At 38.8% G+C, this 26,992-nt stretch overlaps 1 protein-coding gene across 3 annotated transcripts in view; it reads left to right on the top strand.

Annotated features, from left to right (window-relative positions):
* Positions 1-2,474: 2,474 nt before the first annotated feature.
* SULF2 (sulfatase 2) overlaps positions 2,475-26,992 on the top strand; it is a 55,567-nt gene continuing 31,049 nt past the window's right edge. For 2 of the 3 annotated variants that reach the window (XM_088528749.1, XM_010218442.2), the window contains exons 1-4: positions 3,872-4,238; positions 10,149-10,388; positions 21,640-21,791; positions 24,632-24,801. In XM_088528749.1, coding sequence (XP_088384875.1) covers positions 3,953-4,238; positions 10,149-10,388; positions 21,640-21,791; positions 24,632-24,801 — 848 coding nt within the window. In that variant the 5' untranslated portion in view covers positions 3,872-3,952. Of the gene's footprint in view, positions 2,575-3,871; positions 4,239-10,148; positions 10,389-21,639; positions 21,792-24,631; positions 24,802-26,992 lie in introns of those variants that run through there. The other variant, XM_088528757.1, reaches the window with a different exon arrangement.

The following is a 26,992-nucleotide window of genomic DNA, read 5'->3' on the forward strand; positions in this document are numbered from 1 at the left end:
ACCGTGGATTTCCATGTATTTAAACACTGGGCAAACGGCACACCTAAGTCCACTCAAATAATACACCTGGCGCTGGCCTTGCGCAGGGCAGGTGTGAGGAGCTTTTTGCCAGCCCGTTTCCCTTCCCCGCGCGGTTCCCTGGCTGAGGCCCTGCTCCGTCGTAGCTGCTCGGCGAGTCCGACTTGCCTGGATTTACCTTTGGGTGATGGGAGGGCTGCGGCAGGCCGATCTCCTAAGATTCGGTTAACGCAAACGTGACTTTCATACTCGAAATACTTACGTACTTGGTAAAGGAATTAGCTTGTTAAATGCTTCTACTTTTCTACCCCAACAAGGGTCAGATTCTGCTCTGATAGTGTTGGATTAATATAATTAACTAAAGTTGCGCTCAGTTAACACTCGGTACAGTTGTGTTAGGGAACGTAGGAAATATTTCTTGATTATCTGTAAATTTGTAGATCTGATGTATCTGTATCTGCAAGGTTGGAGGGCTGAGGGGGGTGTAGGCTGTGGTTACTTGCACTGTGCCTGCTACATCTGTGCCAAGTAAAGCTAATCAATAGCATGTTAAAAAAGACCATCTGGGGGTAGAGCTGACACCAGCCGTCCCTGCGCATCCGCAGCAGAGCTGACAATAGTGACAGAGGGTGAGAGTAAAAAGAAAGTCTTTCCCTGGTGAAAATGCTACTTGGGAATTAAATTTAGCTACGTTGCTTTATAAACAAAAGAAAGGTAGTAAAATTGGGTTTTATCTCATCAGCGTTTTAAATGTGAGTTAGTCTTAATGCCCTGTGTTGCTGCACCGGAGAGCTGAGTTTGTCTCTGTTCTCCTGGCCCAGACTAGCAGGAGTTAGGAACAAAAAGAGGCAGCTGTATCTAATTTAGACAGTGAAGGGAGTCGGGGACTCGTTAAACTCAACCGTAAACTATGGAAAATAAGAGGACTAGACTTTCTCTAAAGGAAACTGCTGGAGGGTTTTGTAGGCTTAATAAAGCTTGGCTGGATGCCCCAGCAGAAGAGCATTTCATAAATTTCTGATAGCACTTGCCTAAATATGAAACGGGAGTGACCAGACTTGTCAAGTTTATATACGTAAGCTGGAAGAAAATAGGAGGCGCGCCGAGCTCCCCCGGGAGCCGCTGCACGTGAGGCATCGCCAGCCCGGGAGGCCGGGGCCGTCCGCACCGCTCGGATCAGCGCGGCGAGGGGAGGCGAAGGCCATCGGGGCATTGCCAGGGAGCTCTGCTGGCCTCCCTTGAGCCACACGTTACACTTCTCAGCAAAGATCGGGAAGAATAGTTGAGAGACCGACCTCATGTCATATTTTCTTCCTGAAGTTCACCAAAGATTTTTTTTAAAAAAAATCGGTCTACATTTGACCGCTGGCAGCCTATGCAAAGGGCTCTCCTGCCATTTTGAGAGCTATCTAAAGCTGGCTTTTAGATTTCACTGCAAAATATGCTGTTAGTAGTGCCCTATCTATCTTACATGAAAACACATTACAAAAATAGGTTATTTTCTAAAATTGCTTCAGTTTTTCTTACCTAGTCATTGGTACGAGTTTTGCACATAATTATATGCTTCAAGCTGCTTCCCAGCAGTACTTACCCTGATAATAATAGGAAGGTAACGAGTCAGATTAGCTGGGAGGTCTGCAGTGAGGAGGGGGCTGAAGAGCAGATAACAGGTTTGGTAGAAGATGCCTGTTGCATTTGACATGAAATTCTCTCTTCCACCCACTATATCCTCTCGGGGTAACTGTAATTCTTCTAACCATAAATCACAAGTGTGGACAAAATAGCAGGGGGAGAGCAGTCTGTACCTGCCCACCTGTGTTAAGTGTTTTAGTGATAGAGAAGCAGCGCTCTGAGCTGGGGGCTGTGTTGACAGTGGGCACAGTGGAGCAGGGGAGAGAGGAAACTACCCGAGAAAGGCTGGGGGAAGAGGGGCAGTACAGCCAGGATGTTTCCTGCGAGCTGTTGTTGAAAAGAAGGGAGGAAAATGTGAGGAAGGCCGTTGTATTCACAATACTTTTCACTGAATATAGGTATGATCGCATATAGCAAGAAGGCATAGCCTTCTAAAAGCAGCAAGTCAGTAAAATGCTGTTATTTAGGGAAGCAGGTAGTATGCAGCAGGAAGAAATAGCCTTTAGGCCTTCAGAAAAATGCACGTGTGTAATGAAAACCTGTGTTATCTGTGTAATAATGTTTGTTTGCTCGTTTATGGAAATACCTACTTGGTCATTTCTGAAAAGCAGGAACCATTAATTTCGGACTGCTCCTCCAGAGCTGGTGTTCAGGAATGTAGGAATATCTGCCTGCTAATCTGCCTTTTTTTTCTCTCTCTCTTTTTTTCCCTCTTTTGAAACAGACCCAGGTCTGCCTCTCAACTCTCAAGCTGCTTTTGACTACTCCAGATAGGAGCAACACGCTGAGTCTGACATGATCCTTCCCAGTTGTCCTGCTGCAGATGGGATTGTGACTACGAGGGACGAGCGCTGACACGACTCCTTGGTGCTCCTTCTGATACAGCCTGGCAAGTCTCTGAGCAGCAGCAGAGCAACTGAAGTTGTAACTATTGTTTTTTCATTTTTCATTCTTTTCCTATCCACTAGGATAAGTGCTAAATCCTCTGCAAGGAATCATTTCTAGAAAGAAAGTTAATTCTACCCACCTATGAAATTTATTGAGGAAACTCGTTAGAAAGATTTTTCTTTTCCTCAAAACTCTTATTAGTGTGTATTTTTGGAAAATAGCCTTAATAAATATTGCATCATGCTACAGTGATGTATCTGTTGACTTACATAAAAATTCAGTGTATTTTTTTAAAATAAGCTGAGTGTAATTTTTCAGGCCAGTGGTTTTGCTCTTGCAGAAGAACATTCTTAATCAAAGTTTATCTCAAAGAACAGACACTGACAGAGATGAAGTAATATTGTGGCTATGGAATAAACTGCTGGAGGAAAAACTGTTTTCCCAAGTGGCTCTAGGAACAGAATAGCCAGTGTATTTCTTTGGGTAAAACACACTGTGCTAGCTTCTTTCTGCTGAGGCATTTCTGGTCTGTACGAAAAGCAGATAGTCTCCCTTGTGTCATTTTTAATTGATTTCCAGTGCATTACAAGAGATCATTGGCACCAGTCCAGGAAAAGGCAGGCGGCGAGTAGGGAATTCATCAAAAGCTGGCTCATTGATCACTGGATCTGATGAAATAATTAGCAGTTGATATTTTCAATATGCTTTCATACTGGTATTTGGAATTCTGAAAGCAAGAGAGAATCTTTTTATATCAGAAAATCATCAACCAAACTAAGATGTCAAAAAAGCTTTAGTATATTTATTTGTTTTTAGGGACCGTCTTGTAGGGATGGCTAGGAATTTTTTTATTGACCCTTAAAAGGAGCAGGATCAGTGTGTTGTGCTCTGTTTTGAAAATGAATCAATTTTGCAGCATTTTATTTATGATGGAGAGAAGTCTTAGGTAGGGCAAAAAAAAATCATTGCTTCCATTCCCCAAAGTAACTGAAAAAAAAAATGGAAACCGATAGGTATTGTAGAAAGTTATCACAATATCATCAGAGCTGTAGTGGACTTCAAACACTGTCATCCCATAGTTCCAAGACTTAGGCAGCCTGTTGCACTATAATGAAATCTGCAAGAGAAAACAGGTCACATCAGGTCTGAAAGAGCCTTCTACTTGAAGATCCTTTAGGAATCCTCCATTAATGTATGTTGTGAACTCAGTAAGTTTTGCCATAGAACCATTTTAAAATGTAGATAGCCATCTTTTCCTCTCCAAGATCTCTATGTAATACAACAGCAAACAAAACTGTCAACTCAAAGTACCCCAGAAACTCAAGGAGGAAGGTTGGTTTCTGGATGTATCAAAGCAAAAATTCTGATCTACTAAATACTTCAACCTATTGGTAAATTTCAGAGTAAAAATTTAATGGGGGAAACAAATACTGTTTTTGCTTTCCCATGTAGGAGCCCTGCAAGCAAAAAAGAAATAGAAGACGTTAACCCACCTCGTTCAGAGCAAACACTAAATCAGCACAATATGGCACAGCATAGCATTGTCCTTGGAATATTCATGATGACTGTTTTAGCACTGCTGCACGGAAGTTCAGCTTTCCTATTGAATCAGCGTCTGAAGGGAAGATTCCAGAGAGACCGTAGAAACATCCGTCCAAACATCATCCTTGTTCTTACTGATGATCAAGATGTAGAACTTGGTAAGAGCCTAAGATAAAGAGAATTTTAGCTAATGAGTATGGGCCTGCTTTTCTTTGGAACTAGGTTTTGTTTTCAAACTATTTTTTTTATTTAAGTGTGAAATATGATAGAAAAAAACCTTACATTTAGGTGGAAAATACTTCCTAATGGCATGCAATTTGAGGATAGCAAATGAGTAGTTTCAACTTAAAATGTCAAACTTCCCGTTTCTGTGGAAATGTGGGATTCCTGCCTATCTGTGTTCAGCTCCACGCCTAAACTGCTTCTGGCAATTGCCCGTATAACCTGGGAAGCTGCATGCCAAAGCAATAGGTTTAAATTCATAACTGATTATTACACCATATAATTACCCAAATTCTTGTATAATTGCAGACATTCTTTGCAATTACAGTTTTCATTTTAATTACTTAAATGATACCTAACATGTACATACTATTCTTGGTATTGTCCATTTAGATGTGTAGTTGATTATTGACCAAAATCACTTAGTATGCAAAGAGTCTACTGTCTTGCTCAACAATATGTTAATTGTTGAGGAAAAGAGATGACGATTAAACACATACTTTGCCTAATGCTTTGGAATAATGAATTAAGAGTTTGGGTTTTGTTTTGTTTCCCACACAATCCTATAATTGCCAAATATTACCTATTTTGTCTTAGTCACTTTTCCTAGATACAGTTTAATATTAATAATTTTGCATTATAAATACACTTTTAAATGGGTATAAAGCTGGATTAATCTGAAAGGTAAGAGCTCCTATATGTGTGGCTTGCTTCTTTTGATAATTACTACATCAAATTTGTACCATAGAAGGAAAAAATCAGCAAACAAATATTGTAGAAGAGATGGATGAAAATACTAGAGCTAACTAATTTTTATTATGTACACACACTCTTCTAAATGAGAGGTTTATCATAGCAGCATGGCAGTATTCTCACAGGTGCTTCCTTTTGATCAGTGTTACTGCTTGTCTGCTATACTGCAGATTTTGCATTTTTTTTTTCCAGAGAGATATCTTGTTATGGAAGTAAATGCACAAATACAAATTAGTACAAATTAGTTCAAATGAGCAAGGTTCTTTGGTTTGCTTACTATTTTTCAACTAAATTATTATTTTGGTCAAGAAAGACAAAATACAAAAAATATGGTTTCAATAATGTATATTAAAAAAAAATCTAAGCACTTTATCTTGCAGTCTCGGAAGGTGGTCCTAAAAAATTTATCATTTTCTACTTTGTGCTAGCCTGCTTGTTTCTGATGCAATTGTTAAAGTCCTCTGGGCAGTGTATTTCTCTTCTCTGATAATCTGATGCTTTCCAATTTCAAGCATAGTGGGCATGTGTCCACTCAAATTAAGATCTAGCTGAAGAAAATCCATTTGATGAAGCTGAGATTTCATATTCCTCATTTGCGATTAATGGCTTTGTGAGACCCAATATTTGTTTGAATTAATATTTATTTCTCTGTATTATCTGGTGAACTGTCCAAGTTAATCAAAATTGCTATTTGTGGGGACTGTGGTTAACGTATTTAGGAAAGGGGAAAGCAAGATGTGAACTGCAAATAAAAGCTAAGGAAAACATGGACGCTATCGAAGTGTGGTAGAAAAAGGTCTGCATAGCTAAGTTTCCAGCTGTTTCTAAGAATGTTCTGTAACTGATGGGTATTGTAGCTTTTATTTTCCTTCTGTGGGTACTTTTGAGGCCAAAAGGAAGGCAACACAATTTCAAGTGCTCTAATGGTCTTCTCTTTATTTAGTTTAGATCCTGGATTTAACAATATGCAGCAGCAGGTGGGGTTTGCCGGAAGGGTATGTCCTTTCAGGAGAGGAGTTTAGTTTCCTCCTTTCTTTATTTGCACTGCTGTTAATCATGCATTTCACTTGGAAAACCAATGCCCAGCATTATGCTGAGGAAAGGCCAGGACTGCTGAAGAGCGTGCAGAATGTGCAGGCCAAAGGAGAGCCCCTGCAAACTGATCTGGATGCAAAGAGGAGAAGGCAAGTGAAAACACCATGAGCTACTGAAACATATACTCAACTGACTGTCTAATCAGGAGAGTTGTACTGAGAAACTGAATATAAAGAAAAATAGGAATATACAGATGAGGAAAAAGAACTAATTAAAAGCAAAGATCTTTTTTTTTTTTTTTTTTCCCCCCATTAGAGTCCAACTTGTGAGTCTAAGTTGGTCTAATGCTGATGTCCCCTGTGCAATGGACTCAGAACCCCAGTTTAATTAGGTTTGACTACCATGTACCTGTAGTTTAAGAAACCAGCTTACCGGGAGATGCTTCAGGTATGATAGAGAAATCTTGGTGGGAGGAAATTCATATTTTCTTACTCCACCCACTCAAAAATTACAAATGTAGCACAGAAAATACTGTTCCTTAATTATCATACACGGAGATGAGGATCTTAGAGCTTCATTAAAATGAAGCTCAGGCCAAAGGAGATATCGAAGATGAGAAGACTGTCTAATAAGGTTCAAATAGGATGCTAATGGGCTTTAGGGGAGACTGTTAATTAACATACCAGGGATCCAGCTGATATATCTGCCTGTGGATATTTTGGAAATTTTGCTTAGTAGATTAAGTTACCTGGAGTTTAATGCAAGCTCTTCAACCACTAGAACACTTGAAAACAAACATAAATTATATGATATCTGACAATGACATACAATTAATGAGAAAGTCAATGTTATCTTTTAAAGCAATTGTTATTTTTTTTATAGAAAATTTCTGTTACAGCCTCATACTGAGCAGTTAGTAATGCATTCTGACAATAGTACAGATAATTATATTCTAGTACAGAATTTTCATAATTCTTTCTCCTATATAGTATAGGACATATACATTATAATATATTGTTATATAATATACAGGAAATCTAGGAATAGCTTTGGAGAGTTGAATATATTTAAACATTTTTCATTATTAGGTTTTTTTTTAATAATCAGCTCAGTGTAATAGCAGAGAAAATTTTTCTTATACATATAAGGTGAAGTTCAGGAACAGAATCAACTGCAAAGAGTGGGTAAGATAAACTGCTTCACAGGCTATTGCTGATAATGATTTAGATGATTATTTACTTGGGCATTCCTTTTGTTAACAGGAAGTGCAAACAATATGCAGTATTGTGCATCTTACAAATCATGAAATATGTGTATATAAAAATCCGTGCATTTTCTTTTTAAAGTTGTTTTGTATATTCAAATAAGAATATTTCTGTGCAAATACCCTTATCTATCCTGAAATCTAGGTTGTAATGAAGGATATATTTACTGCTATCAGTTTAACTCAGACTTTCTGAGTTGCTGGGAAGTTCCTTTCTATCCTGATCATTTTGGGTCTTCCATCTTCCACTCTCCATCTATGAGAAGAATAGAGGTTCATGATCCATCTTCCCTCTTGGTTTTGGGGTAACTGTTACATAAATGGTTGGATACTGTTTAGCTTCTTTAGTTGCATAATGAGTGTCAGGATCTCATGAGAATTGTGTGCCGTTTTAGCGTGTGTTCTTCATTATATAAGTCAAAATATCTATCTTATTCCTACAGTGAACTTTGAAGAGACACTAAGGAAAGTTGTGGATAGCACACAAATATCTAGCAGAATTTCAGCCTGGTCCTTGCCTCACTTTGTCCAGTGAGCAGCTTGAATGCATCAAATTGTTAAAATGCTCCTATTTTTCATGGCAGTTCCATGGCAGCTTTTTTTTTAATTTTTTAAATAACTTAAACACTTCTGAGTTAAGTCATATTTTTTCCCTATCAGTGATTTTAAGCAGGTAAAAGACTGTTTTCTGAATAAAACACACTTCAAAGCATAACTTCCCTTGGTACATCAGCTAATGACGCACCAGAAGGTTTTCCAAATCAAGAAAAGGTGACCTGGGGAGTTTCCAGTTGCTGATTAACACATAACTAATCTTCTGCCACAGAAAAATCAATTCTTACTTTTTTCACAATTCCATGTTTGTACTTCAAGTGAGCTGAAAAAAAAAAAAAGTTTTAGTTGGCTGGTTTAACGCTGTTTAAAATATTTAAAGCTGGCCTATTTAAGACTGCACGAAAGTATGCTGGATTCTTACTTTCCACTGATCTGTCAGTCTGCATTAGTTCTCAAACTGGCGAAGCAGATTAGATCATATGTTTTTGTATTAAAGTGTTGATATACAGCGCCTTGTTATTACAGCAATTTTATTAAAGGAGGTTACTGACCCCAAGGGGGGTCTTAATATATACTGTTATTTATGCACAGATGCTTCTGTCATTTAAAGAGCTTGTTAAATTTTATTTTAATACTGAAGTGACAAAATACTGGAATGGTCTGCCTTTTGGTGCTTGGTCTCGGTCATAAGACACCACAGAGGAAACATCCACAATTTTCAGGCTCACATAAATGGCTGTTATAACTTTAATTGAGTTAGTGCCTTGGAGGGAAGGAAGATTGCTCCCGTAACACGCACTTTCTTATCCTGCACTTAAGGGAACAAAAAAATCTCACTTTGCTCAGAAACTTCCTCTTGCTATGTGTGGTTTAACAAGCCCTAGTGGGGACTGTGGTACCATGCCCTGGTGCTTGTGACAAAATGATGTGACAGAGAAAAGTTCTAATTTAAAAAATACACAAGCAGATCTCTTATTTATTCATTCAAAAGAAATAATCATAAGAAAACTAATGCCATGGCAATTTAAACATGAAACTACCTACAGTAGCAACTAACCTTCCTTCATGGTGCCAGAGAGTCAGAGTTTGTATGTGGCTTATGACCATTTTCCTGTTAGGTTTTGACTACTGCTTATATCAACATGTCCTGTATTAAACTGACTTACTGTTGCAATTTCATAATGAAATCCCTGCCTAAAGAGCTTAGAAGAAACCTAAACCTGTTGTTGACAGAAACAGTATACAGTTTGCGCCAGATGGTTGCAGGATGCATTGATTAAAGCTGAACTATTAATTCAACTCAAACTTGGTAAGTTAGCCCCAAACCAGCTCCAGCATGAACCCGTGTCCTCTTCGCATGTCGTCTGTTGGCTTTCTCTGCTCATTACAGAAAGGGAGGACTGGTGTTGGAAGGTTTGCTCTCCCTTGAAAGGTCGTGCTGGTAACAGGTATCATTATAATGTCTTTGGAAAATGCAAATTCTTCCTAGATCAAAATAGCCTACTCTGATGCAGTTTTAATGATCAGGCACTAATAGATGAGAGAAACTTAATCTCCTTTTCCCTTTGATCCTTGATATTTCTCTGTTTAAAAAAGATTCTGAGATGCATAACAGATTTTGCTGAATGGATGTCTGTGCTAAAGGTTCAGATTGGGTCCAAAGCCTTGTCCTAAATAGGAAAAGGTGTAGCCATTTTGCAGCAATGTAGCTCTTACTGATTGTTGCCAAAAAGGATGAGTCCCATTATGCCAGGTCATCCAAGCCCCTGCAGGTTAAACTGGTTTGTTTGCTTTAGGATGATGGTTATAAACTACTCAGTGTAATTTGTCCAGAATGAAATTGTAAAATAATAATAATAATAATAATAAATCTGTTCTACAGAATCAAGTTTAACATGAATTTTGATCAGGTGCATAAGGTGGATTTCACCCTCATGTCACATTGTCTCAGCCTTATCCATGGTGAGTTTTGCCTTCAGCTATTGGAACAGAACTGATGGCTCCAGAAAGGCTGCACAGAGTAACCTCTTAGCTACAGTGGTAGATACTGTTCTTGGAGAGTGAGACACGTTTGAAAATGTGTAATGGTCTATATCAACAGGCTGGAGTCAAATTCAGGTTAGGACTTTAATATTTGGGCCTTCCTAAAGCAATGGGGGAACCTTGATAAACAGGAGAGAGTTCTTAGTGCTTGTGATCAAAATAGGAAAATTCTTCTGAGATGGTTTTCTTCTTCCAGGTTCAATGCAAGTGATGAATAAAACAAGGCGGATTATGGAACATGGAGGTGCTCATTTCATCAATGCCTTCGTGACAACCCCCATGTGCTGCCCATCTCGCTCCTCTATTCTGACGGGGAAGTACGTGCACAACCACAACACCTACACGAACAACGAGAACTGCTCTTCTCCATCCTGGCAGGCTCAGCATGAAATACGTACGTTTGCTGTGTACCTCAACAACACGGGGTACAGAACAGGTAAGATCCAGGCTGGCTCTATCTGAAAGCTGCCTAGAAACTGCCATTGTTTATAAACTTTTAATTTGTTCTCACGGAGGACTGCAACAATGTAGAATGCCAGATGTTCATTTTATTTTTACTTGTAGAAATTAAGAAGAAAAAAACAACATCAGAGGGTGGAATGGTAAAGTTAGCATACCTGCTCTTGGAGCAGAATGCCTTGTTATATGATTGCACCCAAGGTGCAGCACATGTAAAATATGCCCAGAAATTACCTGTAGTGAGTAGAGCAGACAGGAAGGAAAATATAGAAAGGAATTATTTGATTTATTTTATTTTATTTTATTTTTTGTAAAAAAGATGTATGAATCAAACTAAGAACACAAGAGAGAGGACTGCTCCTTGCTCTGTGCTTTGGGGCAGAACTGTCAACTGGATTGGTTTCTCTAGAGAGTCCACTCCTAGCAAGGTGTTTAAGATATATCACAACTGGAGGGTAGTCTGCAAGATCAAATGCACTCCTGAGAAATAAATGATCCTCTTTATTCCTAAAGAGAATAGCATGCAAAGATTCTGTAAAAGGGATTTCATAAAATATGGAACTCTTTTTTTTTTTTTTTTTTTTTTTCTTTATTTTTCCTTGTGTTCTCCAGATGCAAGATATAGGAGCTTGCCCATTATGGTATGTCTCTGTCACTTTGCTGTTGACACCTTTTGTCATGTTGAGAAACAGGTATAAGCCTGAATCTGTTCATGTTATTTATAGTGGTTACAGCATAGTATTATAATTGTTATTTATAGTATGTGTTTGTGCTTTGGATTTATGGTATATGATACTTGATCTTGATGAGGCTTCTAGAAACTAGTATGGATCTTAAACAATGTATTTACTGTTTAGTACAGTATTTAAATGGTATTTTTAACTACTGTTTTTTTTCTTTTGAGTCATTCACATGAGCTGTGCCTATCATCAAAGCAAAAGCTTGGTCTTTAAACAAATAGGTAGCTTCCTTGTTTTGTTTTTCTAAAATAAAGACCTGAAACAATTTGGAAAGGAATAAACAAGGGAAAGTGCACATACTTAATTATTTTATTGTTGTTTCCCACCATTTATGATTCTTGGCATTAATGCCAATGATCTTATAAACATCAAGGTTAATGTTTAATTCTTTATTGAGCATTTGTTTCGTGCTTACTTATACTTGTCTATTGTAATTGTTATATTTAGTGATTGTATTTTAAGCACCAGCAAGTGCCACTAAGTTTCACATCTATTGCAGGTGTCCTGCTGTTCACAGACCTTGTACATTAACTTAATAGTTAGTTTTAGGCCCAAGATCTTAGTGACTCTATGTTCTTTAAGTGTGCCACTTTTTAATTTGAAAACGGAAGGTGCTGGAATACACAGAAATAGTCCTTTTACAGGTATGGAGTAGGTTTCCAATCTTCAGGTGTAAATGATGAAATTAAACATATTTTATTATACAAATTTTAATGAAAACGGCCATTATTGGAGACTTCTATCCATTTCTGATCTCAGATTAAAGTCTAGAGTTTATTAATATGAAAGCATTGCCAGCAGTATGAAGGTATGTTTTACCTATTTTGTCCAAAGATCTGATCAGAATTACCTGCTTTATAAACATCAGGAAATTGTACTTTAGAAGCTTTGTGCACTCAGTTTCTCAGTTTTCAAAAGTAATCTGCTAAAGTGAATATTCTGGATGTTACAGATAGAGTTTCTCTCAGATGGGAACCTCCTTGAACATTATTACAGTGAACAAAAGAAGATCAAAAAGCCTAGGAGTTCATTTGTGGATGTTTTCAATATCAGCCTTTTCAGGCTTGCTTTGATATGCAGGTTCGCAACTCCGGAGTGAGGAGGCTATTATTTAGTGAGGGAGGTTGGATTTTTTAGGTTTTCATCTCTCAGGCTTCCTCCCTGTGTTTCCCTCATTTCTTTTCGTTCTCCTTTAAACACAAAGGAAGAAATGTTGCTCTCTTACTCCACCTTCCCTCGCCTTCTCTTTCTTGCCCCTCATTTCACACCTCCCTGCCTTTACCTCTGCTCCTTGATCTCCCTGCGTTTTCCTGCTGTGGCAGAGGAGGATTCTGCTGTGATCATTCTATCTGCATCGTAGGATTTTTGACTTTTCCTGTGGCAGTGGCTTTTCTGCCTTTGATTTGTACAGACTTGCCCGATTGCCAGATTTTGCTGCTGCTGCTGATACCTTTGGGAAAGGTGTGGATGATGTGGAGGCAGGAGGGGTCAATGTGCTGCAGGATTCTCCTGCACAGTTTATTTGAAAGTAACAAATGCGAGAAGAGATAGAAGAGGTATGACTTTCCTGTAATTGCTCCCCGGTTTCAAGATTTATTGTCACTTTTTTTCTTTTTTTTTCAACCTTTGCATTTTAAAAAGTTTGATCTGCTTTGGGTTAGGCACTGGTGAGGCAAAATAGAGGTGAAAATAAGAGATTGAGCTCAAGAGAAGCTCTATCATAGTTTTTTAATGGCCAGGATATTGGCCGTCATGCAGGAGGCTCACCGTCACTTTGTGTGTTCAATTAAAATTACTATCACGACAGTGCAAAGGTGACTTTTCCTTCCTCCATGGAAGCTGTTAAACTGTGGGTGCTACAGGTAGCCCTTCCTCAGCACCAAACTGTCTCACTGAAAAAAAATGCCAGTGTTGTGAACAGCGACTGGAAAGCTGAGCACTCTGTACACAGGCGCTACGTGTAGGCACCAGATTCCTGATCTCAGTACGTTCAACAATGAGACCTATTTTGAAGAGCTTCTCACATCCTTGTCCCGTTAAAACATTATGGGAAATTATGCAAGAAGGACAACTTATGTAAACGTACCCAGTCAATTGATGAATTAATTGTTCGAAAAGTCCATGTAAGCTGTGTCTGAATCATTAGTGACTTAAAACAGTGGGCAGATTATTGGAGAGTAAGAGAAACAAAGAGATCCTGTGACAAACATTTCTGAATGTCAGAGGATTTCTCTGCCAAAGGTTCCTGGGTAAACATTTGCAGAAAGAATGCACTGTTTTCTGTGAATATACACAATATACACAATATACACATCTCTTTCCATGGGACAGCTTTTCAAACGCTCAATGCATTGTTCCATGCTCGTGTCCTGCACCAACAAAAGCTGAGATGTTTTACTGAAGCACGATTTTAAACTTTTCTCTAGACGTTACTTAATGAGAAAAGCTTCTCCTTTCTGCCTGGCTGTCTGAATGATTAGGTCTTAAAATTGGGGACTGATTCCAGAATATTTTGTCAGCCTTATCTACAGTCAGGAAATGAAAAGACATGTTTATCTTATTAAATTCAACTGAATTAGGGATGGTGGGCCAAATTCAGCCTGGCAGAAGGAAGCATTGGTCTCAGTGAATCTTCTGTGAGAGTTCTGTTAATTTATACTAGGGCTTAAATTGGCTCAGTATGCCATAAATGCAGTACACATCTTGGCCAGTTTACCATCCTCACTCCTATAGGGCATTTCCCTATGGTACCCCCGGCCTTTTCAGTTAAATGAACCTACTAACAAGGCAAACGCTATTTGTTGTGTGGCAATGTCTCAATATCTCACTCTGCTGGTAAGCCCGTACTTGAATTACGTGAAAAATTAATAAATGCCATTTTGCACTATTCACATATTTTGAACATAGAGAAAAGTCATTATGGGAGGTCTGTCTCTGCCATTATAAAAAATTTCCTGGGAATAAAAGTAATAATCATACTTAGCACTTCCACGGGGCTTTATATTAATTAACTAATGAATTCATTAAAATTCAGTGACAAGCTTCCATTTCCTCCCATTAATATTAGACTAAGAACATACAGTGGCCGACTGCATTCAAATAATTATTTTTCCACTTCACTGTCTGAGCTTTTGACATTTTACAGTGATTTTAACATTAAAAAGTAAGAAAGAGGAGAAAAGACTATTGGTAAATGTTTATTAAAGGAGGAATGAACCTGAAAAATATGTGACCAGATTTTAATGCCCAGATACATCGCATTAGAAAATTCTCAGAAAATCTGTTCCCTGCTTCAGATTTTTTTTCTCTCTATAGTTGCAATTGCTATTTTTGTTGCAGAAATATTTAAAGACTTAACTGAAGCAGATCTCTGTGTGTAATTGTGTGGTAGGGGACAATTGGTGACCTAAAGAGTCAAGGATGGGTAGAAGTGGAGGTGGAATAGTGAAGTACTTTCTGCAAAGCTGCATGAAGGCGAGCAGCAAAGTCAGGAAGAGAAACATCTCCATTCACACCCCAGTGCCCTGGCTGTTATATGCTCACTAACTAAAGCCTGCAAGATAGCCCATAGCCTGGTAAAACTTCCCTTAGAGTTTGAGATGAATGCATCCACCACAGAAATAAGCCATGCCTCTGGCTGCCTTCTTTCCAGCTGTATTTTTTTTGACTCTCACCTTCTCTCTCATTTTTTCCCATAAGTTTATCTGCTTTCAGTGTAAGAAGTAGACTGTGAAGAAAACCTCCTCGTTCCCTCCACCACATAAGGTACTGTGCTGGTAGGATGCCACCTCCAGCATTGGAATTGTAGTGGTTTTGTCACACTGATTGCTATCGTCATGCAACGATACATATCACTTCAAGCCAGAGCAATTCATAGCCTGGTAATTCTTCAGAAATAGGATTGTTGTCTCATATTCAAAATACCTAAAAGCTAAATAGAGTATCTGCACGTTTGCTTTTATAGAATGTCAGTCTTTTGCAAAAAAAAATCTTTCAAAATGATCCAAGCAGTATAATTTGGGAATCTACTGTGTACCCTTTTCCTAAGCTGGTGTTTCCTGAGTGCCTGGAGGCATGAATGAGGTTGGTGGCCCACTTGATTATATGCTTTTCTGATACAGCAGTCCAGCAAAATTCAGTGATCAGTGGCCAAGCTTGGTGATATAGAAGTTCAGGGATGAAACAATAAATTGCATGTTATTTTCTAATAAAGTGCATAGCAAAACCGTGATGATCTCAAAGCATGACCAATGCCTTCAGGACAGAGCTTGCAGACAGAACCTTGTGGCAGTTCTGTCACACTGGTCTGTCCTCGTGCCTGGATAAGAATGTATATCAGAGAATAAATGAATGTTGAGCCTGGATTTCTTCTCTTTCAGTTATGTTGTTGAAAGGAATTTTGTGGTTGGATTGAACTGGGGCTGAGTTTTCTTTCAGTTGGATTCAGTAAAGCTTTATTGTTTGTATTTATGGATTAATGCTTTTACTAGAGTTTCTCTTAAGTTTATTGCTAGGTGGAAGAAAGCAGGCTTTGCTAAATATGCCAAATGTTTCTTCTTGCACAGCATTATCTTAGAATCTCTCTGGAACTTGGTAATCAGGCATTTTCTTCAAATCCTGTAGGCAAAATGAATCTGAATGAAATTCTTTTGGAGTTGACAAAATAGCATGGTGCAGACTTTGGTATTTTAATAAAGGCTCAGCATTAAGCTGGATAAGCTCTTGCTTGGGCTGTTTGTTATTAAAAAAGGCCTGCCAATGTGCTGTTGAGAAGGGGGTTGTTTTTATATGTGGAGGAGGAAATGTTGCATATGAACCGTGGAGGAGAAATTTCCAGGTAAGAATTTTCCTGTGACCATCGGTGTATGAAAGGAGGGAGCAACAGCAATGGAGAATGTTTGATGGAAGTGTTGCTGCTGTGATGGGTTTGTGGTCAGGGCTGGCCACCAAGCACTGAGCAGTGCTCTGGAGCAGGTAGCCAGTGTTCCTGCTTTCCCTTGGACTGCTCCGGGTAGGGAACGATGTGGTTGTGACACTCAGAGCCATCTCCTAGCAAATGCAGAGACATGATATGAAGCTTTTCTTTTTTTCTCTAAAATATATATATGCTTTGCCATTCTAGTTCTGCTGAATTTCCATGAGGTCTGCCATAGGCATTAATGAAAGGGGGCTTTGGCCATGACTCCACTCAGTGTTTACTCACCTGAGAAAGGTGGGCAGCACTTGGCTCATTTTCACTGTTCTTCTATCTGCTTCCTTGTTGATCGTTTCACGATTTGGCTTCATCTGCTCCCCTTCAGCCAATTCTCAATTCATTAAATGGGTTTTTGCACTGATCCTTGGCCACAGTTGAGGAATGTGCAGTGCCAACTCAGGAAGAGGAGCAAGGGTGTCATAAAGATTATTTTTTCCTGTTAGGCATTAGACTACTCCCCTGACATAACAAGAATACCTGTAGGCTGTTCTAATTACCCTGGCCTTAAAATATGGTTTATGAATTGTAAGGAGAATTTCTGTCCCAATGACAGAGAACAGTGGTGTGCATAAGAGCTTTTATTAAAACTCTATTTCTAATACCCTTGTGATGGTGGATGGAACATGAGATCTTCAAGAAAAGTTTGTTATATGTGTCCTATTGGATAGAGAAGAATTGGGGCATCATGTGCAATAAACCAAAATAAAATGTATATGTCTCTACTTCTCCCCTTACTTTAACTGATTAAGTGCTTCAATGAGTCTGTCATTTCAAGGCTAATCCAGACGTATCAAAGAAAAGAAATAGCAAAAAAGCCCTTAGAGACCAGTCTACGTTAACATGCTGAAATCGATCGAAATAACGGGATCTGAAAACAAAACGTGGGCTTAAGCTTCACTTTTCCTCCTTGAAAATATTTTAATGTTTAATAACAGTATTTCAAGCAGCCCTTTAGAGTTAGCACAGTTACTGAAGTATTGATGCTACGGCCACATTTTTTAATTTTTGCAACTATGTCCCATTTCCTGTTGTCACTGTATTTTGAAACTCTAGTTGGTTATTTTGGTACATAATGAGAACTGATGTCTCCTGGAAAAAAAAAAAGGTCTCCTGTGGGACCAAATTTAAAACTAAATTACAGGATTTTCTCTCTATTCCCTCATACTTACACTGCTGTAAATCCATTAATTTCACTGGGGTTGATTCCATTATATGTTTCAGTTTAAGGGTATATTTGGCCATGATGTGAATACAGAATCACAGAACTGAAATGACCTTTGGGCTTACTGCTCATTCCATGCACACTTAGCCCTGCTGAGAGTGCTTTCTCACCCACTTTCCTCTGATTGTCTTCTGAAGGACAGAAAGTACTGAAAATAATTTGTACTAGATATAAAGCATTCCAAGGTACTTAGTTAAAGTATTTAATGCATAGCATACGTGTTTAAGTACAGGTTAACAGTTTAAAACATGAGTTAAACTTTGCATTCGTGGTGATAAGTGCAATTTAATGGTGTGCTAATAAGGCAGAAGATGGTTACAATTAAATAGCGTGAGGAGATGAAGGGATGGCACCAGGAGGAGAGCTGTGTGGTAGAAATTCAGAGCTTGCTGCCCAGCAGCAGCAAATCCTCTCCCACATAACATGTCTCAGGTATCAAGAGGGCTATTTCATCCCCCAACCCAGGGCAGCCTCGCTCCTCCGCTAGGAGCAGAATCCGAGCAGAATCACCCCATGAGCGGATGGAAGCCTGAAATTCTGGGTGTAATTCCGATCTGTTAGCTTGATGCTGGTGAACCTGTGCCAGCCTCCGCAGCGTTCGTTCCCAGCGCGAGAGCAGGAGAAGGTCTCTCCGGACAGCTCTCAATGTCGGGCAGCCTCTGTGGAACAAAATGGGGCCAGTGAGCTCTGGTATCATTTATTGATCCATCCTGAATTATCTTCTTAATTTCCAGCTAAGTGCAAAGATACATAAATATCCTTTGTGAATGTGTATATTTTTTCAAAAGCTATTTTTAGGGAAGTATTAAAAAAAGAATTACTGCTTAAAGAATAAAGAAAAAACCTTGCAGAGTCTGATAGATGATACAGATAGAATTAGCTTGATTTTTCCGGTAAGTAGAGACTCTTGGAACATTTTTGAGACTGGGTGTCTGTTCATTTGATTTTACTTTATGTAACGTTTGACAGAATGCTTGATTACTTTTCAAGCAATGAGCTTTAGACGTTATGTATCTGCAATTGCATTATTTTCAGATCAGACTGTTATTAATTGAGAGCATAGGGCAAATTTTTGTATGCTCATTTTTTTTTTCCCTTCCAGGAAAAGGTTGAGAACAAAACAAAACAAAAGAAACCTCTTGTAAAAATCCTAGTCTATACCAAGGAATTTTCCAGGTGCTTATCATTGGAGTAAGATTTAGAGAAAAGAACTCCGTAAGGTTATGAACCCCGGCGGAAATGGTTACAGTGTACAAAGGGCTCAGTTCTTGAATATCCTGTTTCATGTAGTCTTAGGAGAGACTGCTTTGTGTAGTATTTAAAGCAAGAGAAAACCACATTCCTACTGCATTTATTAAAAACAGCCATGTGGATATTTTGTTGTGATCCATTCATAGCCTGGGCATAGCAACATGGCAGAGCATCTCAAACGTCAGTCTCCGAGAATGTTTGTTAATGAAATCTTGGAGCCTTGGATGTACCGACGGCCTCTGTGCTCTAGTGAGCAGCTGTCTCTGGTAGAAAACGAATCTGACGACGTCAAAAATTGCGTTAGAATCTTTACAATTCCACCCCCCCCCAAAAAAAAAAAAAATCACCTGTATCAAGAGAGCTTTATTGTACCCAAATATTTTGTAGGACCGAGGCATGAAGTTTAGATTTTTTTAAAATAATTAACCTTTCAAGGGCTAAGAAGGAGGGAGAAAAAAAAGATGTTAAATGAAAGATTGGAAACAGCAGAGAAAATTATTTAAGGCACTTAGACATCCATGAAAGATTATAAAGACATCCTGCATGTACAATGGGGGTCTGCAGAAGGTGCTGGAGGAACTTCCGCCAGGCTTTCCTTTAGTGCCTCTGCAGAATAACAATGAAGTCATTCTTTACAGGATGCCTCTTTCCCGAGTTCTTCAGCTGGCTCAGCCAAGGGTTAACTGGTTGGTAAACTGGAAGCTCAGCTTTCATGAGCAGGCTGGGCAAAAATGCCAAATATATCTCTGTGGGGATGTAATATATCGATAAGGGACAGAAAGCTTTGGAGTAGCAGTTTGTGCTTATCTGCTGCTGTAGATGGTGGTCAGTGTTTCAATCCATTATTCCCTGTTACCAGGCCAAGAAAGAAATGTGTGTTTGTACTGTTTAATTACCCACTGTCACTGTGGGCTGCCTTTCACTCTCTAAAAATTAGAAGTTCATAGAACAAAATCATTTGAAAATGTGTTATGAGCTCCTGCCTAGTAATGTGAGTGATGCAAGTAATGCAGTTTTTATCTGATTTTGCTTTGTTCATTGCTGCTGATTTACTGTGTGGGATCAGAGCAAGCATCAAGAGTTAGTTTAGGACAGGGAGACAAATTCCTTTCTGCAGTATGCTTATCAGTTACTTAACTCTTTTTTGTGGCTCATCTATAAAATAGCATAACATCTTACCTATTTTTCCAAATTAGTTTAAAAGCACAATGTAATTTCAAATAGTTTATTAGTTAATTACCTCCCAATAGATGCGCCTTCCTCATCTTCCATGATACAGATCCTACTTCTTTGAGCACTTCCATCTCTTTCAAATGCCTCCAAAGACGTCAAACGTTCGCTCAGTTTCTCTTGGCTCAACTAACACGTCTTAATTGAGTACACCTTAATTTTGTGCAGGAGGATGATTCAAAATGTGCTTTTGAATTCTACGTAAGCACTTTGACTTGGACATTATGGACATTCAGTGCGTAATATGCCTACTCCCCTTAAAATTATTCCATTCCATTATATACCTCCATTATATTATTATGCTACTAATGCCACATTTCCTATCCTTGTAGAAAGGAAAACATTAGCAGTTAATGATATGGTGCTCTCTTGCATGCTATTCTGTATCTCTCTTTCTTACTTTGGGACAGATATTCAGCCTACTAAAATAGATGTCGGTCCATTGACTTCAATAAGACTGGTCCCTTTTACACCAGGTGAAAAGCTGCACGTTCCACATTATTGCTCCTTGCATGTACATAAATAGAAGAGGTTGCAGGATCAGACACTACAGACTGCAAGCTTAAAAAAATCCTTAAGAACCTGGGAACTGAGACTGAATGCTTAAATCCCCTATGTTTTGAGAAGAGTTTTAATCTAGGACTACGATGAGGAATCTCCAATCTTTTGCTGTCCTAGAGAAGCACAGATGTTCACTAATAGACTGGCAGTGAGTCCCTTTGGGCCTCTGAATTAAAAATGTGTGTAACATCAGGTGGAACAAGTGTAATGATCTGTGAGCTCGTCAGCGTGGTAGCCACGGTGCCGACGCACGTTGCAGGGCTGCTCTGAAGTGGAGACCTGAGAGCTCTGAGCATGGAAATTCAGCTGCTGAGTCGCTCTGCAGCCTCACAAACAGAATTTTGTCTCTAAGCTTTAACTAATTTGCTGGATGAATGGGATCTTCCAGTATATCTGTAGTTGTGTGGTGATGACAACATATAAACTAATTCAGAAGTGCATATACTGTTAAAAAAAATCACATTTCTGATGGGAATGGTGTGAAAACATCACCGAGTTCATCATATATTTTAGGAAATTTGTTATTTGTGTTTCTCCCATAGAGTTCTAGTGCTGAGTGTTTTTAACCATTTCTTGCAAAGCAATACGTGTCTCTGCACTTGTGTCTTATAAAAGCCTGGCTAGGCTGCTCTTCTGGGAGCCTGTCTCAGATGCTGACACTGTCCCAGTCCAGTGCAAGGATCCTTGTACTCTCCTAGCACTTGTTCTGCCACACAGGCTGCTGCTTCATTTCTTTTATGCAGCAAGTTTAAAAATCTCATCATATTTATGGTTCTTATTTGTAAGTTTTTCTCCCCAGCCAGCCTCCTTTTATGAGCTTTGCTGTGGCTGCCAGATACTAGGTGGAGATGGCTTAAGTGGGTGTAACCAAAATGAAAAGTGCAGCTAAATTTCGTGATTCAGGACAGGGTGAGATAATGTGGCAACTGCCACTATTTTAAATGTTTTCTGTTTTGTTTGTCTAAGTCTGAGCAATCATGCACTTAGGAAAATGTATTTATAATTGTGGTGTAGTTCATCTCCTATTTAGTCCAGTTAAAAATCAAATTTGGAAACAAATAAAGGGAAGTCAAAGCCAAATTTTACGTGTTATTTCATAATTCATCTCTTACCTTATCTGTAACTGTATCAAGAAAGCAAAGCTCCAGTCAGAGGAGATAGAAATTCAAGTGTTTATTTAAATATGGTGTCTTTGCGTGTTTATGCTGCACTTTCTTACTATATACACTTCTGCTTTCTCTACCTCCAGCTTTCTTTGGAAAGTACCTTAATGAATACAATGGTTCCTATGTGCCTCCTGGTTGGAAGGAATGGGTTGGATTGCTTAAAAACTCTCGATTTTATAACTACACACTCTGCCGAAATGGGGTGAAGGAGAAGCATGGATTTGACTACTCCAGGGTAGGTCCTCCTGATTTCTAAGCTTTTAACATTTGCATATAGCTGCAAGAAAGCTACAAACACACTATGGTTTTAGTCTGACAAAAGAATTCTTTTCATTCTTGAAAGCTGCTGCCAGTAATGTCAGCTCCAGCCCAACAGGCATCATGTTTGGACTTCATTATCTTCCAGTGCTGAAGAGCCATGTTACTAAAAACATTTTTAGCAGCAAGGGGAATACAAACAAAACATCCTGAGACTGTAAATACATTAAATGAGCAGAAGACATGAAAATGAATTCAGATTCTCTGTGATTTCTGTGTTTGGTACTTGAATTTTTGTATGCCAAGTCGGATTGTCATCTATTTCCATGGTAGAGAACTAATTTCAGTGGAGTTACACGAGTGTAAATGAGATTGGAAACCAGCTCCTTCCAGCTAGGCCCGTCTGTTTGTGTTAATGTAAGGAACTCATTTCACAGCCATAATATGATGGAGAGTTCATAGGTACTGGTCTGTTGTGTGATAATTCTGGCTTTACTGTCAGAATGAATGGAGAATGTAACTATTAAATATTTCCACTTTTTGTTGCAGACCAATATACTTCCTTAAAACCTTTCAAGGATGTTCTACTCTTGCCAAACTTACTAAAATTTTTGATACTTATTGTCTTCTGCAGAAGACATCCTCATCTAACACTCATTGCAGCTCAAAGAGTGAAATGTTTGCAGTGAGGGGTGTGTTTACTTGAACTGAAAGTGTGAACTTGCTTAAGTAACCAGCTTCTGTGATTTCCTAAAATAGCCTGAACAGTCTGTGGAATATGGTTATAGATAAATTTATCAGTAAATTGCTGTAGCTTATGTAGCGTGGAACTTAAAAAGTTGACTCTCTATCTTGTGCAATACTCATTTCTAAGTTGTATTTACTGAACATAAATTCAGTTTCCTTTCTACTTATCATGCACAAATCCTTCCTCCATATTTTTGCTTCATTAGAACATGTTCACAGACACTTTTTTCTTTATGAGACTGATGTCTGTGTGATTTTATCCCTTTCCCCTCCATTTGATATTTCTTTAATTTAGTGTGCTTTGTGTTGAAAGATGAAATTTAACAGGCTTCTAAGGTTTCATTTTCTATTACCAGCTGTGAAGGGGAAGGGGCAGATGATGAGCTGAATTATTTCTCTTTTATTTCCCTTCTGATCTATGAAAAATGAGAGAGCTAATCTTTATATCCATGCTACCAACCCTGTTTTGACATAAATCAATTTTAAATGAAACAGTGTCAGGCAAGTGATTTCACAGAGCAATATTCCCCATTGTAACAAGGGGCCAGCGGTGAACTTGAAGTTCAGATGTCCTCAGCTGTGTGTTGTATATATAGTTCTGGAAAATGTTTAGGTTTTCATTTAGTTCAGTTTTTCTTACTGAATTTGATTAAAAAAAAAAAAACTTGATAAAGATATAAACATTTTGATAATCCTCATATTCTTGCATAATACAGTGCTATTATAATGAACAGATGATGGTGTGCAGAGCAGCAGTACTTGTTGATGTTAATATCAGAGTTCAAATGAACAAACAGAAGCTGAAATACAAGACTGAATGTATTTCCTTCCTGCTGTTTTTGTTTCTTTTGGAAATTTAATTTTCCAGCAAGGAACAAATGAACTGAAGTTTCCTCAGAGATTATTTTTGACCCTTTCTACTTGACATAATTAATATGTTAATTCATATGCCAGTGGAAAGCTAGAAAAGACCCTAAATAATTCTGTTCTCCAAAGCGACTGCTAAGCATTATCGTCTGAAAATCGAAACTACTCAAAGTACTCCCTCCTTTTTTATTTCTTTTTCTATCAATCAATTTTTTAGTTCTATATACATTACCACAGTCAACTGCAACTTCAAAATCTGGAGTCTTAAAAAACAAAAACAAACAAACAAACAAAAAAACCCCCCCAAAAACAGAAGAAATCTTTCTCCTTGGGCTTTTGGCTTGGTAAATACTTGGTTTTGCAATATTTAATTTGTGCGTTGTTTTGACCAGGTTGAATGTCTTCATCCATAAGGTGGAATTTGAGAACTATGCTCTCTTAAAGGCCAAAGGAAGGATGAGTTAGATTCTTAAGACACTGATCAGCCATCTTAAAAATATATATATTTTTAATTTAAAAAAAACAAACAAAAATTGTATGTTTTTGAAAGCACTGCAGTATTTGCAGCTAGAGATCTGATCTCAGTTACTGTGTGGACATTCAGAAGTAACGTCTGCTTTGGTCTGGCTTGTTGTACCTCCTCCTGTCCCCTGCAAATCATTAGGAATGCTCCTCCATTTAACCTTGATGGAGTTTGGTGATTTACATCTGCTTGCATGACTGAAAATATCGTGTCAGTAACAGTCGTAAATGTAGCAGTCTCGTAACAGACAAACCTCGTGTGTAAACCAATATATAAAATAATAAATAGAGGCTGTCAACCTGGCTCTGGGATGCACAGAAAATAATTTAGGGCAAAAATAGGATAAATACAGTCTGTGAAAAGGGTCTTCTTTGACGAATAACAACTGACTTCAGGTCAAGGACACTGGCAGTGGTAAAGAGGAGAACATGGACAGAAAGCTGCGCTTAGGGAGAGATGCCATCCAGTTTGCACCACACTCAGTACTTGTTCACTTGACCAGAGCCAGCCATTATGTGTGATTTTACATCCATCTTAGCATCTAAATTGTGTTCTCTCCTCCTTCCTTTCTTAGCCAAGTAGCTTCCTTTTTCCTGTTTCATATCTTCAGACTTCTTGCCAACTCACTCCCTGGCTTGCAATTATTGTTGAAATATCTCACTTTTTCCTTCCACTTCCAGGATTATCTAACTGATCTCATCACCAATGACAGTATTACCTTCTTCAGAATCTCAAAGAAGATGTATCCTCACAGGCCTGTGTTGATGGTTATAAGCCATGCTGCTCCTCACGGTCCTGAAGATTCAGCACCTCAGTATTCACATCTCTTTCCTAATGCCTCTCAACACATGTAAGGAAAAAGAAAACCCTTGTGTTTCCAGGTTCAAGAGTTTAAAAGTGCTGTGTACCTCTGGATGAAAAAAAAAATTGCCTTACAATACTCCTGGCATAAGGCTGTCACGTACACAGAATGTTTGGAGATTTTTATACTAATTCAGAACAGCACAAATATCTTGAGAATGGCTACCACGTTTAGAACTCAAATTGTGGCTCAAAAATGGAAAGATTCATGTTGAATTCATTGGGCATGGTGACAAACTTTTTGGGAAGTAAATCACTGTTTATTTTGCGCAGGGGGATTGAAATCTGGTTCTTGGGTTGTAGTATTTTCATGGGAAGAAACTGTATCTTCCTATCCGTATGAACAAACCGTATTAGTTTATGGGTATTACCAAAAATCGTGTAGTGCACTTTAGCTATTATTTCTATTTTATATATGGAAAGAGAGGAAATGGAGGCCTGCGAGTGAGCGGGCATGTCTGTGCCTGCCGCCTGGCACAGCCGTGGGAGCAGCCCAGGTGCCTGGTTGCCCCGTTAGCGCGTTGGCTGCGGCGCCGCGCTCCGCTGAGCCGTTCTTGGCTGTAGTCACAGGGCATGCTCACGGGGGTAGCCCTGCAGTGCTCCACTCTGCAGCTCGGACACCTCCTCACAGGCTGCTCGTGTGAGTGATTCTCCCAAATTGTTTTAGCCAAACTGAAAACATTTCAAGATTTTTCTCATTACTGGCTTGGTGCCTTCACTGATGTTCAGTGTTTGTAATTTTTTTTAGATGCTTTTTTTTTTTTTTTTTTTTTTTTCTCCAAGGGGCCTTCCACTTTACTTTGGATTTATGAAGGAACTGGGAATTGATTGAAATAACCAGTTGGTCACCAATATTCCTGAGTCTAATTCCTAAGACTAATCCAAAATCCAGTGAAACACATTTGAGCTTTTTCACTCAACTTAAATAGCCTATGAGAGAGAACATTTCCTTAGTTCTATTGTCTGAGTATTACAGAATTTAGAATAATATATGTTTCATTATTCTGTGTTGTAAAAGAGAATGCGTATCCCAGATCTACAGCCATGCACCATTTCATGTTTGCTTGCCATTTAAGCTTTTCTTTTTTCCCTTTGAAATGAAAATTATAGAAATGCCAAATGAGTGATTTCTGCTATTGCTAGTACCCAGTATTGACCTCAGTCTTATTAGAACTGCTTTGGAAGGCAATCTGATCTCAGCGATGATAGTCACTTATCAAACAGCATTCTGTAGCTATTAATTTTGGTGGTCCAATGAAAAAGAGTGCAAGGAGCTGAAAAAAAATATCATAGTAGGTTAAGGAATTATATCTTAGACACTTTTCCATAGCACTATGTAAAATTAATCTGTAAGGGTTGTTTTTGGTCTGGTTTTAAGACTGAAGCTAAAAATGCAGGAAGTGCATAATTCCCTGACTATGTATGCCATTTAGTCCTCTGGTATCCATGTTTTCCCCTGTTCTCGAATCCTAGGGAATCCCTCCATGACAGATAAATCTGCCAGCGATAACGGGCTGTGGGTAGTTCTCGCTATTTCCCCACCCTGTGGGTGCGCATAGGGCACCACGAGACCAACACAAGTTGAACGCTTTTGTGTTCGTGTGTTGTACCAGAGCAATAACTGAACAGCCTTTGCGAGTGCCACAGTTAGAAGGCAGTGCCCCACGGAGCGTGTCCGTGTGCCTGTTCCTGCAGGAGCGCTGGTAAAGTGGCTGTGCTGGTGCCCACGTTATTCCCACCCGGCACAGGAAGGCATGACTGGAATGCTCATTCTGGTTGACACACGGCTTTGCAGTCTGTCTATTTGAAAATTATCGCTATCAGCCAACGTCCATGTAGCAAATCCTTGGGCTACGTGATCGATTTTCCTTTTTTTACAGCATGTACTGATAGCTGCAGAGGATGCAACAGTTGGGCATCAGAGATATTATTTCTGCAGAGGTTACATTCTACCACCCTTTCCAAGGTCAAATGCAATCAGGCTAAGACTTGACTGTTGAACACATTTGAAGAGACCATCTTATCCAGATTCTAGGAATGTTATATTTTGTGTATTTTGCTCATAAGATAGACAAATCTGTTAAGTGTAAGAGGTTTACATTTGTAGTAATCAAAGAAAATCACAGGCTTTGGCTGGATTAAACAGTGGGAGGTTTCAAATCAGCCAGGAAATCACAAAG

This window comes from Tinamus guttatus, unplaced genomic scaffold (assembly GCF_059628265.1).
Source record: "Tinamus guttatus ecotype Peru unplaced genomic scaffold, ASM5962826v1 Tinamus_guttatus_pri_ptg000027l, whole genome shotgun sequence".
NCBI classification, from domain to species: Eukaryota; Metazoa; Chordata; class Aves; order Tinamiformes; family Tinamidae; genus Tinamus; species Tinamus guttatus.